At 41.8% G+C, this 15,577-nt stretch overlaps 1 protein-coding gene across 2 annotated transcripts; it reads right to left on the bottom strand.

The window, feature by feature from the left end:
- Positions 1–277: 277 nt before the first annotated feature.
- Positions 278–7,592, bottom strand: LOC137165557 (thrombospondin-1-like). Of its 2 annotated transcripts, XM_067566837.1 has the most exons (8): positions 7,562–7,592; positions 5,326–5,412; positions 3,832–3,960; positions 3,291–3,413; positions 3,031–3,195; positions 2,194–2,361; positions 1,364–1,524; positions 278–592 (listed from the first exon to the last, which is right to left on the bottom strand). In XM_067566837.1, exons 2-8 carry the CDS (start codon positions 5,399–5,401, stop codon positions 527–529), a joined length of 888 nt encoding a protein of 295 aa, XP_067422938.1. In that variant the 5' UTR covers positions 5,402–5,412; positions 7,562–7,592; the 3' UTR covers positions 278–526. The 2 variants fall into 2 exon arrangements, with proteins under 2 accessions (XP_067422938.1, XP_067422939.1); XM_067566838.1 differs by lacking the exon at positions 3,291–3,413.
- Positions 7,593–15,577: the final 7,985 nt, after the last annotated feature.

Genomic DNA, 15,577 nt, shown 5'->3' with positions numbered 1-15,577 from the left:
TGTTAGTCTGTATACAGCAAAAACAACCAGAGTCCTGTAGCACTTTAAAGACGAACAAATTTAATTTCTGCAGAAATTAAATTTGTTCGTCTTTAAAGTGCTACAGGACTCTCGTTGTTTTTTCTAGTTTCTGTGTCTGTCTTGGACCCTAGCATCCTCTCCCTCTCTTTGGCCTCACAGCTTTTGCTTGCTGAGGTTCACTTTCTTTCTCAAAGGCACAGTACAAGCCCCCCACAGCCCCACAGCAAAAGAAGGTAATTCTCCTGTTAGTCTTCATTTTGTACACAGCTTTTATTCTTCTCTCCTAAAATCATTAACAGCATTGGCCTTAGCATTTTGTACACTGCACTGGTACCAACACCCATACTGTGTGTGTTTTCCAGGAAGTACCATGGCTATAAGTTTTCTATTGAGCAGGTTTCTTTTGGAACTTTTCAGTACAACTGGGCTTTTCAAAAGGCATCTGAGTGAGTCAGAGGACAGTGAATTTCAATAGTTTGTCAGCACACTAACTTCTTTAGGCTGATTACTGGATCAATTTCCCTGGTATAATGGATTCAGATGGTCGTTTCAGGTATTTGCAAAAGTCCTCCTGCAAATAAAACAGATTACAGTGTGTGTGGTGAGGATTGAATTTCTAGTGCAGTATTCTTAGCATGCTGTGAAAGAAATATTTTAGGGAAAAAAAAGCTTTCATGGGTTAGATTCTCCTTTAATAGTTGCAGATTGGGTATCTTAACATTTCTACATCTGAAACTTTAATTGATATCAGTGGAATTTCCACTAGCAAAACAAGCATAGTACAGGCAACCAAGATCTCTAGTGCAAGTAATTCTGTCCTTTATGAGTGATGGAGTGAAAAGTAAATTTAAGTAGAAATTAAATTTTAACAATTTTTTTTGTAAATAGGTTGATATAAACAGAAAAATGTAACATGCACAGAGTTCTACTGCAATGCTTTAAAGCAGAACTTGAGACATTTCATTATCTTGTTTGCTTACATTAAGACTTGACAGTTTAAAAACCTTATAAGAGACCTATTTCTGAGTGATCCTGAACAGCAGCATTCCCTTTGGCTTCAACAGACGTGTCTCTCAGGATCAGGTGGATAGTGAACTGCTAGTATACAGTCAGAACTGCTTTAACCTTTTGGGGGGAATTTCCCCCCGTTTCTATTGATCATTGGAGGTACTCCCCCATTCTCAGTAATACAAGCCCATTTTGTCCATTTCATTAGGCATCTGAACTTTGGGTGCTCCTCTGAATTTACTTAAAAGTTTTACCATCTGTGATAATGGATCCCGGTTTTCTTCCAGATAGGAATTTTCTAAAATCCATCATCATACAGTTATCTATGACTTACTGGAAATCCACAAGAGCCTTCCTCATATGTGGGTCCAGTGCAATTCTTCCCCCCATGCTCTGGCGCAGGATTATTGCATCGTCGAGATCGGCTCACCACGCCAAGGCCACAAGAGATGGGGCAGGGAGTCCAGGTTGCCCATGGAGACCACATTCCATCAACTGAGACAAAGAAAAGACAAGCATCATCACCAGTGCTTATCTACTTCATTTGATTTTAATTTCTAACATGTTTCAGACATTGATGTTCAGGAAAGATAACTTCAGATATGCTGTTGCAAATCCGGTCTGTTCATGAAAACCAGGTCTATGGCTGTTTTTTCATCTGGCAGCATCGTTATTATTCGTAAAGTAATGGGAGGGTACATGACAGTTTACAAAACATGAAAAACGCATTAGCCATGCCTTGAAGAATGCACAGTCCAATTCGAACAAAAACATGGACCAGCTGTTGACATGCACAAAGCCAAAGACTTTAACAGTGAGGAGATCACTGGCTAAAGTCTTCACAATAAAGGCGTTTTAATGAGGGGCTTGAAGGGGAAAATGGCGATTTGCTATGCAGGAAAAGATGGCTGTTCTAAGCATCAAGGTATAAGGAATATGTACACGTACGGAAGAGAGGAGGAGACAAAGGGAGCAGTTAGGAATGGGTGAAAGTGTAGCGTGAAATGGGAGCAGGGATGTGGTGGGTAGCAGAGCTCTGGAGACACTCCAGTCTGGCACTGAAGCACCTTTGACATTACTTATGCAACAGAATCTCTTTTTCTTAGTCTCACCTGCATCTGACGTTTTGGTGAAATGTCACAGAATTCAAAATAAATACTGTACCTGGGCATTTTTTGTTGTTGCACACAGTGACTTCCTCCTTTAACCCAGCACAGGGCAAACCTCCTCTGGAAGGAGCAGGGCTATTGCAAATCCGGATTCTTTTCTTGATTCCTGAACAGGTGTCAGAACACACTGACCAGGGTGACCATTCTGACCACTGGCCATTCACTAGACAAATGAAACAGAAACAAGGTGGCAGACCCATATTGATTCAGGCTATCAACAAATATTTATGCTGAAGTGTTCCCTCATGGAATGTGACAAGATTCACTGGAAGGGTTTCACATCATTGAGAATATTGGAAAATAGTCATTAGGATAGGATGTTGTCACAGAATAAATAGCATTCACTCAGCAGAAATGTCTCCACTTTCCCTTATGTATATATTTTAGTGAATCTCTGAACTCAGCTTTTAACATTTACATATTGAAATAGGGTTTAAAGAGCCCACCAGTCAGAATGATTTAGTAATAATTACCTTCCATCTTAAAATAGGGTTTTGTGAGCTGCACCTAGGGGGACTCAAGGAGTCCTACATTCCTATACAAGGTCTTGGAGTCAGCCATCCTTTTACACCAACACAATTGATCATCATTTGATCATAGACTCATGCTGTAGGGGATAGAGAACTAAAAAGAAGCAGAGCTGCTGAGAGCAAATGAGATTTGTATTTAGTCTGTTTGGGGGCTGAATATCCCAATTTCTGTTTCCCCTGCCAAACTGGTGCAGTTTATCTGACAAGCATTGCATGGGGAATAGAAATCATACAGTAATCCGTATGAAATGTAGCGATGGATATATACATCTTCTAAGATAAATGAACGAATTCGGACTCACTTGGGCATGGTTCTAGATTGGGACAAAGCTTGAGATCGGCAGAAGGTCCCTCGCAACGCATTCCACTCTCCGGATGGGTGCACAAACGGATCCGCATCTGGTTCTGGTATCCACAAGTGACAGTACAAACAGACCACGGAGACCATGGGGACCATATGCTTTTTGCTGCCACAGGGAGGACAAAGATGAAAACACGAGAATGAGAAACATCCTCTTCTCACTCACGTGTCAAGAATGAACAGGCAATCTCGTCTCCTTACCTTTGCAGTGAATGCCATCGCCAATAAACCCACTCTGACACACACAGAAATAGGAGCCAAGCGTATTCAGGCAAGTAGCATCCCGATTACAGTTATGAATGCCTCTTGCACACTCATCTATATCTAGAATGGGGATAAAAACCCTACACTCATTTTAACATTTAAAATGCAGTTATACAGGACTTGTAAAATCACAGGTTTCTGCAGCACAACAGTAGCTTTACCCAGGACCATCAACTTGGGGAAACAACCACGGATTTTGTTTTGAATCTGCCTTGACCAGGGATTCCAGGTAGGAGTGGGACTTAATTTCCCAAGGCCTCCATCATTCCAAGCCATCTTGACAGGCTCATTGCCTGGTCCTTTTCTGGGACTATCAAGAAGCCACATTGCTTTGGTCCCTGTAAATCACAACCACAGCCTTCTCTTTACCTGTTTAATTAGACGGACTTACTTCTAAACTTACTGTTTAGAATGTATTAGATCACAAGCTAACTCAGTTTAAAAACCCTTCAAGTCTGAGAGCTCACGTGTCCTTTACCTGCACAGCTGTACAATCCATCTCCTTCAAATCCATGTGGGCAACGACAAAAGTATGATCCAAACCTATTGATACATTCAGCCTCAGGCAGGCACTTCATGGGCATTCCTTCCACACACTCATCTATATCTTTAAGCAGAAAGAAGTGAACATCCCTAAGTCACAGCAGATTTAACTGATTATAACCAAGTCACAGTTTTCAAGTGTGGGCACAAGGAATACCCAGCTCAACAGTTCATGTGAACCCACTCATCCCACAAAAGTGCACATCCAGTTGACATTTGCAGCTGCACTGCTACGTGATTTGTGCACAAAGGTGGTTCTTCACTGGCTCAGCAGGATAACAGGAACAGTTTGTTGAGCAATCAAAGAATGTAGCCCCTGGCTTGGTGTCTATCCATGAGACATGGGGATTCACTTGATTGTCACAGTTTTAATGCTGCTCCAGCAGTCAGCTATTCATTAACTTGAATAATGCTCCCTGAACATTCTGTCTGTTGCTCATGTAACCAGTTCTTTTGTGGGCACTAACGAGATGTCCAACTACTCTTGGATTGAATTCCTGCAAATTGCTCTCAACAAAACAAAGAGCCATCAGACCAGATTACTTGTCCAGCATCCCATCTCCGTGCCATTGGTTTACCAAGTCTAGCATGCTGTGATCAATGCTTGGACATCCTTTGCCATTATTGTAACAGTGCAAATCTGCACAGGCAGGAAAAATCTTCCTTAGCCTCCACATATAGTCAAACGATGCCCAGAAGCATGATTTGATTACTTCTCTGTCTGTCTTCGACTACATGATTGAAAATAGTTTTATTGGACAAAAGTATGTCTTGTCCTTTTAAAAACTTCAGCCACTACGACTAACAGCATGACGGAGAGTTGGCTTCTCCTTGTGCATCTCACTGTTGAACAGTCATCCTTTTCTGCATCTGCAATGTCTGAATATCAGGTGCTTAAAAAAACCCCACAATAAAACAAAATTCAAACCAGCCATGGAAGGGAATGTTGACTAAACCAGACCTTTCTGGAATTAATTTTGGATTTTCTTCACAAGCTGCATGGCACAGCATAAAGGTGTTTTTAACAAAACTCATTGTTATATTTAATGAGTGATTAATCTTATTCTGAGCCTCACCGTGAGACCACCCTTTAGAAATATTTCAATATTTTTACAATAGCAGCTTAAAACACTGTAGCAAAAATTAGTGAAATATGCAATTTTAGTGTCACTACTGAAGAAGTCTGTTATTTTTAGAACACATTCTGAAATGTATGCCTGGGACTTGACCCCTCCCTGTCTTTTCTTCTTTTCAATGGAGCCAAGCAACATGTTGAGGTCACATGGAAACCCTTTACATGGATATATGTTGGACATCATTAGGCATTGGGTGATTGCAGCAGCATCACAAACACTTCGGTATCTTCTGTGCTATTTTATGCTCACGTTCTGAGAAAATGCTCCAGGAAATAAAGTGCATACATATTTACCAATACAGTGTATGCCATTTCCCTCGAATCCTGGGTTACAGTGGCAGTTCTTTTCATTCCGTGTTCCATTGCACATTTTGCTAATATCTGAGGGGGGAAAATGCACATGTGACTCAAATAAACAGGAGCCTGGCCAAAGTAAAGTAATTGATCCATTTAATCGTTTCATTTTATTCAAGTCAAAGAGAAATAATTGCCCTTTATAATAAACATGGTGGGTGTTAATTCATTCATAGTCTCAGATTTTAAGGCCAATGGGAACATTAGATCATCTAGACTGACTTCCTGTAGAGCACAGGCCATAGAATTTTACCCAGTTACACTTGCATTGAGCCCAATAACTTGTAGCTTGACTAAAGTCTAAAGCAAATATCCCAGAAAGGCATCCGGTCTGGATGTAAAGTCATTAAGAAATAGAATTCACCACTCTCATTGGTAGCTCATTCCAATGGCTAATCATTCTCACTGTTACAAATGTGTGCCTTGTTTCTAATTTAAATTTACCATGCCTCTAACTTACAGACATTGGCTCTTATGTTTTTCTCTGCTAGGTTAAAGAGCTGGTATTTTTTCCTTGTTAAGGTACTTGTATAGCGCAACCAAGCCACCTCTCAATCTTCTTGATGAAGAACTAAACAGATCAGGGTTTTTAAATCTCTAACTGTAAGGAATCTACTCCTGTCCTCAAAACATTTTTGTGACTCTTTCTGCACCCTCTCCAATTTTTCAGCATCCTTTTAAAAATATGTGGAAATCTCACTCATTAAGAGTTTTGGTGAACAGTTACTTTTGCTCATATGTTAAAAGGGCACAGTCAAGCAGAACTGGCCTATATATATATTTTATATTTGCATATAAAATAATTTAACTAAACTGGTTTTACCAAAGCAAATATTAATAGAATTTTAAAATTATTTTTAAAAAATATTGCATTTGCTGATTTGGTGGCATTGAAAATCTAAGTAAAAAGGTAGAGATGACATGGAAGTCAAATACTGATGAAAGCATACTAAGGCTAATGCACCATAAATTTAAAAACACTCAGTACCCTTCTTTATGAAGAAGAGCCTCATGGCTACCATAACCCTTCCAGGAACATCAGGGGTGAAATCATAGACAAGAGCTCGGATGTAACCAAATTCACTATTCCTGAGAGAAGGTAAAACAGAAAGGAAATGAGAATCCTCGATTTCCCATTCAGGTTTTCTACTGAAGGTTGCTTTACAAAACCCAGACTTCACTCTGGGGACAGGTTTCCTGCTGGGTGAGCAGGGAAGGAGATTAGAACTCAGACATTTCATTGCTTTTGTGTCTCATCAGACCACAGGCAACCGAAGGGTATCTTAGGAAGGGAATGGGGAGAGTACTCAAGAGAGGAGAAGGGAAGAGATGGAAGGAAAGAGGAAGTAGAGGTGATGGGAGATATGGGGATCAAGAAGCAGAGATCCATTCTGTTTTATGATAGCTACAGAACCCCTTGATGGCTATTTTTCTTATGCATTCAGGTCACAGTCACTTAGCATTTCTTCTCCTTTTCTATCTATTTCTATTCCTAATCATTTAAGAAATAATATTTTTACAGCAAGTATTAAGAGCACCACTAAGTGATGATAATCATGTCAGTCCATGTGGCTTATTCTCTGCTCCTTGTGGATGCTAAGCCCCTATTGGTGTGAATACGGTGATGGTGGGGGGAGAATATGATAGAGGTCTATAAAATCATGACTGGTGTGAAGAAAGTGAATAAGGCAGTGTTATTTATCCTTTCACATATACACAAACCAGGGGTCACCCAATGAAATTAATAGGCATGAGGTTTAAAACAAACATTAGGAAGAACTTCACACAATGAACACTTAGCCTGCGGAACTCATTGCCAGGAGATGTTGTGAAGGCCAAAAAAGAATTAGTTAAGTTCATGGAGGGTAGGTCCACCAATGGCTATTCACCAAGATGGTCAGGGACGCAATCCCATGCTCTGGTTGTCCCTGAACTTCTGTCTAATAGAAGCTGGCACTAGAAGAGGGGATGGAGCACTCAAAATTGCCCTGTTCTGTTCATTCCTTCTATAACATCTGGCATGGGCCACTGTTGGAAAACAGGATACAGGGCTAGATGGCCCACTGGTCCGACCCAGTATGGCCGTTCTTATGAAGATGCATTACTCCTGGGCAATGAGAAGGGAACAAACAACCTTCTGTTTACAGGATGAAAATGCAGCAAATTACAATCCTACTTTACTCCTTTGATCTCAATCCCCTCTGTTCCATTGGCCAGCACAACTGCATTGGTGCCAAACAGCATCATGAGCGAAGGCTCCTTGATCCACTTTACAAAGCTGGAGGGAGACACCTGCAGATATTGGGGCAGCTGGATGGTGACAGTGTCTCCTTCTAAAAACTCTCCAATCTCTAAAAAGACAGACACAAAACCAGAGAACAAGATCAAATAACATTCATGATGGCTCCTTAAAAGCTTTCACTGGTTCTAAAAGCATTCTAACAATAAATCATGCCAAGTGTGTCTGGAGGAAAGTAACAAGCAACCGAATGAAATTTCTTGAATTTATGCACCAGTCAAAGTGTATTTCATTGGAGATAAATATAAGCAAAGATCCTGTAAGAGACAGTATTAAATCAACATCATCAACATTATATCATTGTCAGATTTTTTGTGTGCAACTGTATTTTGATCTTTAATGATCAGGGATATACAAGCATCTAAACAGAGTGTTTTGGAGGAAGCCTACTTTTTTATAATGTGTCCTTGCAGAAATACTCAAGGGGCTGTAAAGAGAATTAAAATACAATCTTATTAATAAGCAGCATGAATTTAACATCATATAATGCAATATAAAAGCAAAATTAGATGCTTTAAATGAAAAACAAACTTCAGCTGCTCCCTCCAGTATCAGGCCTAGATGGATATGAAAGTCTAAAATCAAAATTGAATGAAGAATACAGCAGACTAAATGGGGATAGCTATAGATTGGGTGCTACCTTCATAGAAAAAAGGTACAATTTTACTATTTCTTTATAGATGAGAAACAATCCTACAGCCATCCTCTGTAGGTGATTACAGAAGAAAAAGGGCTTGTTCATTTACTAAAAAATAAAGTCTTATGAAATATAGGATTTCTGGCATCCCAAACACAAAAGGCTTAGCTCAGGCATATTCCACACTTTATGAATCATCAACTGGTGTTAGTACAGGTCAGCCGTTTCCTATAAAATAGGCCCTGATACTGATGAATGCCACGTCCATTCTCATAGAAGGGTATGTATACAGATGTAATAGTCACTGCAAAGCACCATGGCTTTACAAAAACAACCACCACCAACTATGCAGTGTGGGAAATAGAAATCAGCCCTGATTTGACAAAGATTTCCATGCTGACCCTTACAGAATGGCAAAGTTTTCTAATGTTAATAGCTTTAGCAGTTTCCATTTCTTACCTATTGGCATTCTTTCCAGTACAAAAAAGTATCTCAAATGGGAAGGATTTAACATCTGAAAGTCTGTGAAATCATAGGCTTCAAACTTTGCCTGTGTGTCAGGGAATGTGTTTGCTTCCATTTCAGCCCAGAACATGTTTGGGTAAAAATCATCCTCATCAATGGAAAACAACCTCAGGGCCAGACTGCTGTTGTCCAGAGCCAGCTTTGGGGACAGGTTAGCAGCTGGTGTCAATCTCCTTCGATAACTGCAAAGAAATGGGGATTTTTTGGCTAAGATTAATTGTAGGACCAATGTAATACTGGATACACCCTATATTTGAGAGGGACTATCTTCTGCCCATGCCGGGAGAAAGAGAAATGGTGACTGGTCTTTTCCAGGTCTTTGCCAAACCATTTGCTACCTTCAGTGTTTGTCAGCTCTCCCTGGCACCAATGGGAGCGCCTCACGTAGAATGCAAGTAAAATACAGTGGGCTAGATCCTCTGTATGTTAAAGGGGCCTTAACTCTGCCCTAGGCAGCAGCACAGGATTCCCGTATCATAGAGAAATACTGTGTATTTGCCAGTGTGACAACAGTTGCTCCTGCCCCGCATAGAGGGCAAAGCAAGCTTACCTGGAGGTGGGCCAGGCGCACATCAGGAGCATGGGGGAATGAAGGAGTGTGATGTGCTTTGGTGAACCTGGCCAGCGGAATGGCTTCTTTATGATGTTATTCACTGATGCAACTGAACTATTGAACTTGTGCCGGAGGCCAAATTGCCCTCTCCCCAATATCATCGGAGGGGAAAAGTGGCATGAAGCTAACTGTGTGTTTCACTCCCTCTCCCCCACATGCAAAAAGTCCTGTTCCAGAAAGCCTGGGGACCTGGCCATGAATATTTAAGTGTGGTTGAAATAAGCCCTGCCTACAAACCACAAACATTTCTACAGTGATCAGTAAAGGAATTCTGATCAAATGGCTGGCCACCCTAATTGATAACTGAAAAAGACAAAAAATGGCTGCAGATAAACACTTAAATCTCTAAACTTAATCCTGTATTTGAAGTTCCTGAATGTGTTATGTACTAGTTATTCTCAGCCTCACTCACTACATAAACTATTCATACCAGTGACTAATACCAATTTAAGTGAGACGTGGGTAAGGGAATATATTTTATTGGACTTTTTATGATTACTTCACCCAGCCTGTCTCTCTAATATCCTGGGACCCACAACATTTCATACACCAATTTAAGAAACAAGTGGTATTGCAATGGGATTAAATATCAGAATTCAGGGTGAAATTCTCCCCTATGCAGAGGGCCAACTCAAGGTAACCCCCAGATACATGGGACTTAAGTGGTTGATATATTTTGTCTTGGTTCTTCTATGCAGGAGTGAATTTCCTCCTGTGTTATCAAGAGGCAGTTCAATTCAAGCTTTGCCAAGGTTCAGGCAAGAGGTTAAAAAAAATTGCTAAATTTAGTGTCCTGAACCTGCTTGTTAAGCCCTCCACAGGGCAGTACTGCAATCTCCAGCTAAAGGGTGACACCAGTGATATAGCTAATGGGGATCGAGGAAGAAAAAAAATGTTATAAGGCCCTTCCTCAAAAAAATATGTTCCAGAGGGTTCCCCTATTTATTATGCCATTTGCCACATATACGCAAAACTTCCAGACTTCTGTGTAGAAAGCCTCCTCTTATGGAAACTGCTAGTTCTGTTCTGAAACGTGGCCCATGAGAAGATGAATTCCAGGTGTTGGAGAGCAGAAGCTCACTAACTCTGAAATGAACTGGATACAGGCAGACTCACCAATTCAGTTTTCCTTCCCACTTTTAAAGAAAAAGTTTAAATCTAGTGCTCAAAGAAGAAAAAAAATATTCCTTAGATCATTTGCAACCTAAAATTCGCCCTGCCCTTCCCCACTCTACTAAAAATGGGTATGTAGGTTTTCCATCCCACTTTTTCTGCCAGCAAATAAAATCCTCAGTCTGCTCTCAGTTCCTGTGCCGAACACCGCAGTGTGCCCCGACAGTCAGGAGCAGCATGGGAAAGTCCTGCTCAGCTATTTCATGGCCTGGGGCATGGAATTAACTCTAAGGCTAGTTAAGATCTGGGCCAGGCTTCCCAGGGAGGTTGTGGAATCCCCATCATTGAAGGTTTTTAAGAACAGGTTAGACAAACCCCTGCCAGGAAAGATCTAGGTTTACTTGGTCCTGCCACGGCACAGGGGACTGGACTAGATGACCTCTCAAGGCCCCTTCCTGCCCTACAGTTCTGTGATTGTTCTTATTTTAGCTAAACTGGTCCCCAACATACCTAACAATGACATCACCACCTGTAAAAATAAACAATTTCCTGTAATACAGCAGTGTCATTTCACTCTGATGCATGCCTATATATGTGTAATAGAATACAATATCCATGATGGTGTGAAATCTGTACTATTCTAAACATACCTGTGGAATTTGGGTCCTTGCGCAGAGTAGAATTTGTACCATTTTATCGTATAAGGTTGGTGGTTCCCAGCAATAGACACTCTGAAGGTGACTTTTCTTCCAGTCATTATTTTAATAAGACAAACCTGCTCTCCAAAGCCATCACAAGCAGATTTATTGAAAATGGTTATGCTGACACCAGGTTCTAGAAATGGATAAACAAAGTTCTTGGTCTGTCTTTAGAATCATGGCAAGCAGCATTCATCTGCTCTGGTTTATTACTGTTCTCTTAGTGAATCAGTACTGGCAGAAGAGGTCAAAAATCAGTCTTCATTTCAGGCACATTGTCTGTGTAATTCCACTGCTGCTGCTCACTGGACATGGAAAATGACACACACAGGAAGCTCCACAAAGGTCTGACCAATTTCCTTCTCAGGAGAGCAGCAATAGCAGCTACCTCCAGGCACAGGTAGCCCATTGGGGGAGTTGTTCATGTTTGGATGGACTGGTCTGTCCTTGCTATGGCTTGTCCTAGTCTATGTTTTACTGTACAGCACTTTGTTTACCCACAGTAATATCATAATACTTTATGCATCTGTAGTCCTTTCCATGGAAGGAACTCAAAGCATTTAATAAGCCCTAATTAATTGCTATAGGACCCCTGAGAGACACATAGGCATTATTGTACCAGTATATAGTCAGTCAACTAAGGCACATGGAGGTAATGTAGCTTGCTCAAAGTGAGTCAGTGGCAAATCAGAGACAAGAACCCAAGAATCCTGATTTCTAGACCCCTGCTTTAAGCCATAGAGCTGCACTTCTTCCTACTGAAAGGAGGTCATCTAAACATGCTGTTAGAACTAGCCTAAAATGTCACTTGCCTTGACAGTAATTAGTGCCATCACCCTCATATCCTGGCAGACATTGGCAATAGAAATAGGTTGTCACTTCATCCAGCTGACAAACTGCCTTTGGATGACACTGGATTCCTCTTGTGCTGCATTCCTGCTTGTATGGATCTGGAAAGAAAGGCTGTTTACAACACACAGAATCACAGAAATGTGGGGCTAGATGGGACTTCAAGAGGTCATCCAATCCATCTTCTCCACCCCTGCTCATCCATAGTATGCAAAGCTGGTCGAATGGTATAATCAAAAAGTCCCAGAAGGCCTGATCCATTGAAATTAATGGAAAAGCTTCAGCTGCCTTTAGTGGGTTTAGGATCAGGCCAATAATGCTTTGGAGATGCACAGATCCAAGTTTGGAAATAGAATTTCCAGCACAAATTGATAGTTTAATTTTCTTTTAAATAGCATTAATCCAGAAATATATTTTCTTTGGATTTCTTTGCAAAAATGAATATACTTTGAAACGGAACAAAATCTAGATGCCTGATGAAAAATGAATGGCATGTGATTTAATTTGGATCAGCATTTTCCATGTGTGTGTGAAATCTATGTATGCGTTATTAGAGGACACATTTTAACAGCCTTTAGACAAAGATTTTTGCATTCTGGAAATCTAGCAGTTGAACAGGAGCTTTCGCACATCTTAGTAGTAAAATGCCATCATTTGATTCTAATTTAGCATTTATATCATAACCAATAATAATTGAAATAGAACATATTTTAAGCAATGTTTAAAAATATACTTTTGACTCTAGGCTTCTAGATTTACCAAGGATTATGATTTAACTCAGGGTACTAAAGACCCCCTAATCTTTATCCAGGGTGGTAGCTGAGAATTTGTTTAATTTCCACAGTTAATAAATAACTCACCCTGGGTTTTGCTCTGAATTTGGGTTGTTAATAATGACAAGAGGACGATCCACTTGTCCAGCATTTTCAGTTAAATCTCTGCTTGGTGTAAATCTCACATTTCACTGCTTCTGGTGGAATTAGAAGATCTCCAGGAGCAAGCCTCTAAGTCTCTGGGCAGAGCAGCACAGAGAGCCATCTGGTCCCTTGCTGGGGTCTGAAAAGTGTGGTTCCCAGAGCCAGTGGCTGCCCTGTAGCCTTGGAGGAAGAAGGATCTGTTTCAGTTCAAAATGTTCCGAGGGTTCTGATTCTAAGAAGCAAGGAGATGTACCCTGTGCAGTCAATTCAAAGCCAAGGAGGGCAGACTTGAGAGCCATGTAGAGAGCTGTTCACATGCTGGGGTGCTGAATCACCCCCTTCTCTCTGCTGGCTGTGACTTCGGCCTGGTCTACACTGACAATATAGGTCGATGTAATGTGGTTGACATTGACCATATAAAGTATGTGTCTCCACTGGCATGTCGTGGTAAAATTCAACTGAATAAAACTACCTCCGCAAGTGGCATAGCGCTGAAGTCAAATTCTGTGGGTCGAATGAGCATCAGTGTAGGCAGAGCGAAACATAAATCGATGTCATTGGCCTCCGGGAGGTATCCCATGATGCTCTGTTGTGACCGTTCTGCACATTCGCAGTCTGCTGCGTTCACAGGAAATAGCTCCTCTGAGCTAATGCATTCTTTCCTAGCTCCCACCCCAAAGCGGTCTAGGAGGTTGAGCAGGGTGCTGTACATGCTGCACTCCTCACTGGTTGAGGCGAGCAGAAAGCGGCAATGGCCACTATAAGGAGTGGGGAAGTGTGATTCTTGCATGTGTGCACAGCCAAAATGGGCTCTGTATCCCAGGCCCCACACAGTGCATGCGGAACATTCCATTTTCTTCCATTTCCCCCCTCTGTGAAGGATCACTAATAAAGTACTGCTTTACAATTCATTACTCTTTATTTATTGATAAAAAGGGAATAAAGGAGGGAGAAGTGGGGAGGAAGTGCATCGAAGGGGGAAGGGGAAGGTTGGGGGGGAAAAACATACCGCTTCACAATTCATTACTGTTTGTTTATTGATAAGAAGGGAATAAAGGGAGGGGGAAGGAGGGCGGACTGGAATGGTGATTGAGGGGAAAGGAGGGGGAAACTGGCTCGGTGTGGGATGGGTGGGGGATGCAAAGTGAAAGGACAGCACAAATAAGTAACGCACATTACTGTTGTGTCTTGTTGCAAAAGCAGTTTTTCAATGCTTCCCTGAGGCGCAGCGCTCCACGATTGGCTCTCAGAGTTGCAGTGGCATCTGGCTGCTCAAAATTTGCAGCCAGCTTATCTGCCTCCACATCCCAACCCAAAGGGAACCTCTCTGCCTTTGTCTCACAAACATTATGGTGCACACAACAGGCAGAGATAACTATTGGGATTTTTTTTCACTGAGGTCTAACCTAGTGAGCAGATTTCACCAAAGCACCTTGAAACGTCCAAATGCAAATTCCACCACCATTCTGCACTTGCTGAGCCTATTACTAAAATGCTCCTTCTCACTGTCCAGGTGCCCAGTGTAGGGCTTCATTAGCCAGGGGAACAAGGAGTAGGCAGGGTCATTATTGGCATTTCAACATCGCCAATATTTATTTTTTGGTCAGGGAAGAAAGTGCCCGCCTGCATCTTTTTGAACAGACCTGAGTTCCTAAAGATGTGCTTGTCATGCACCTTTCTAGACCACCTCACACTGATATCAGTGAAGCATCCCCTGTGATCCACAGGGGCCTGCCACACCATTGAGAAGTATCCCTTTCGATTTATATACTCTGTTGCAAGGTGGTCCGGGGCTAAGATAGGGATGTGCGTGCCATCTATCACCCCCTCCCCCCACAGTTTGGGAACCCCATTGCAGAAAAGCCTTCCACTATGTCGTGCACGTTTCCCAAAGGCACTACCCTTCTTAGCAGAAATCTATTAATGGCCCAGCACACTTGAATCACAGCTGCTCCCGCGGTGGATTTACCGACTCCAAATTGATTCCCAACTGACTGGTAGCACTCTGGCTTTGCTAGCTTCCACAGAGTGATGGCCACTCTCTTCCCCACTGTCAGAGCTGGTCTCAAACGAGTATTCATGTGTTTCAGGGCTGGGGAGAGCTCTGCACAAAGTTCAAAGAAAGTGGCCTTTTGCATTCAAAAGTTCTGCAGCCACTGCTCATCATCTCACACCTTCATAACGGCGCGATCCCTCTAGTCACTGCTAGTTTCCCAGGACTAGAAGTGGCACTCCACCAACTGCAGATGGTGCATGACAGCCTGCAGTAAATGGGAATTGTTTCATTCTATGGCTTGTAGCAAGATGGCCTCTGTAACATCGCAATTTTCAGCACTGTGGCTCCTCTCTCACCCCTGAAAATACTGCAGAATAAGTTGTGAGGTGTTTGTGATGCTCACAATAGTAGTGCAGAGCTGAGCGGGCTCCATTCCTTTCAGGCAATGGCGTGCACGTGGCAGAGAATGAAGGGTTTGAAAAAAATGGCGCGAAAAGGAGATTGTTTGTTTGGACTGGGACAAGGGAGGGGGGAGAGTATGTTGC

The sequence above is a fragment of the Emydura macquarii genome, unplaced genomic scaffold (genome assembly GCF_026122565.2).
Source record: "Emydura macquarii macquarii isolate MOO-44397 ecotype Brisbane River unplaced genomic scaffold, CSIRO-AGI_Emac_v2 contig_2768, whole genome shotgun sequence".
In the NCBI taxonomy this organism is placed as follows: domain Eukaryota; kingdom Metazoa; phylum Chordata; order Testudines; family Chelidae; genus Emydura; species Emydura macquarii.
Note: the sequence above shows the minus strand (reverse complement) of the source record. Positions and strands in the feature narration are given on the sequence as shown.

What these genes read in the sequence shown, in the direction of transcription:
- LOC137165557 (XM_067566837.1), bottom strand. Translation starts at nt 5,401, where the DNA reads ATGTGCAATGGAACACGGAATGAAAAGAACTGCCACTGTAACCCAGGA. An exon ending in CGATGGCATTCACTGCAAAG is followed by an intron (nt 3,196 to 3,290) that starts GTAAGGAGACGA and finishes TCCCTGTGGCAG; the next exon opens with CAAAAAGCATATGGTCCCCA. An exon ending in CAATCTAGAACCATGCCCAA is followed by an intron (nt 2,362 to 3,030) that starts GTGAGTCCGAAT and finishes TCATTTGTCTAG; the next exon opens with TGAATGGCCAGTGGTCAGAA.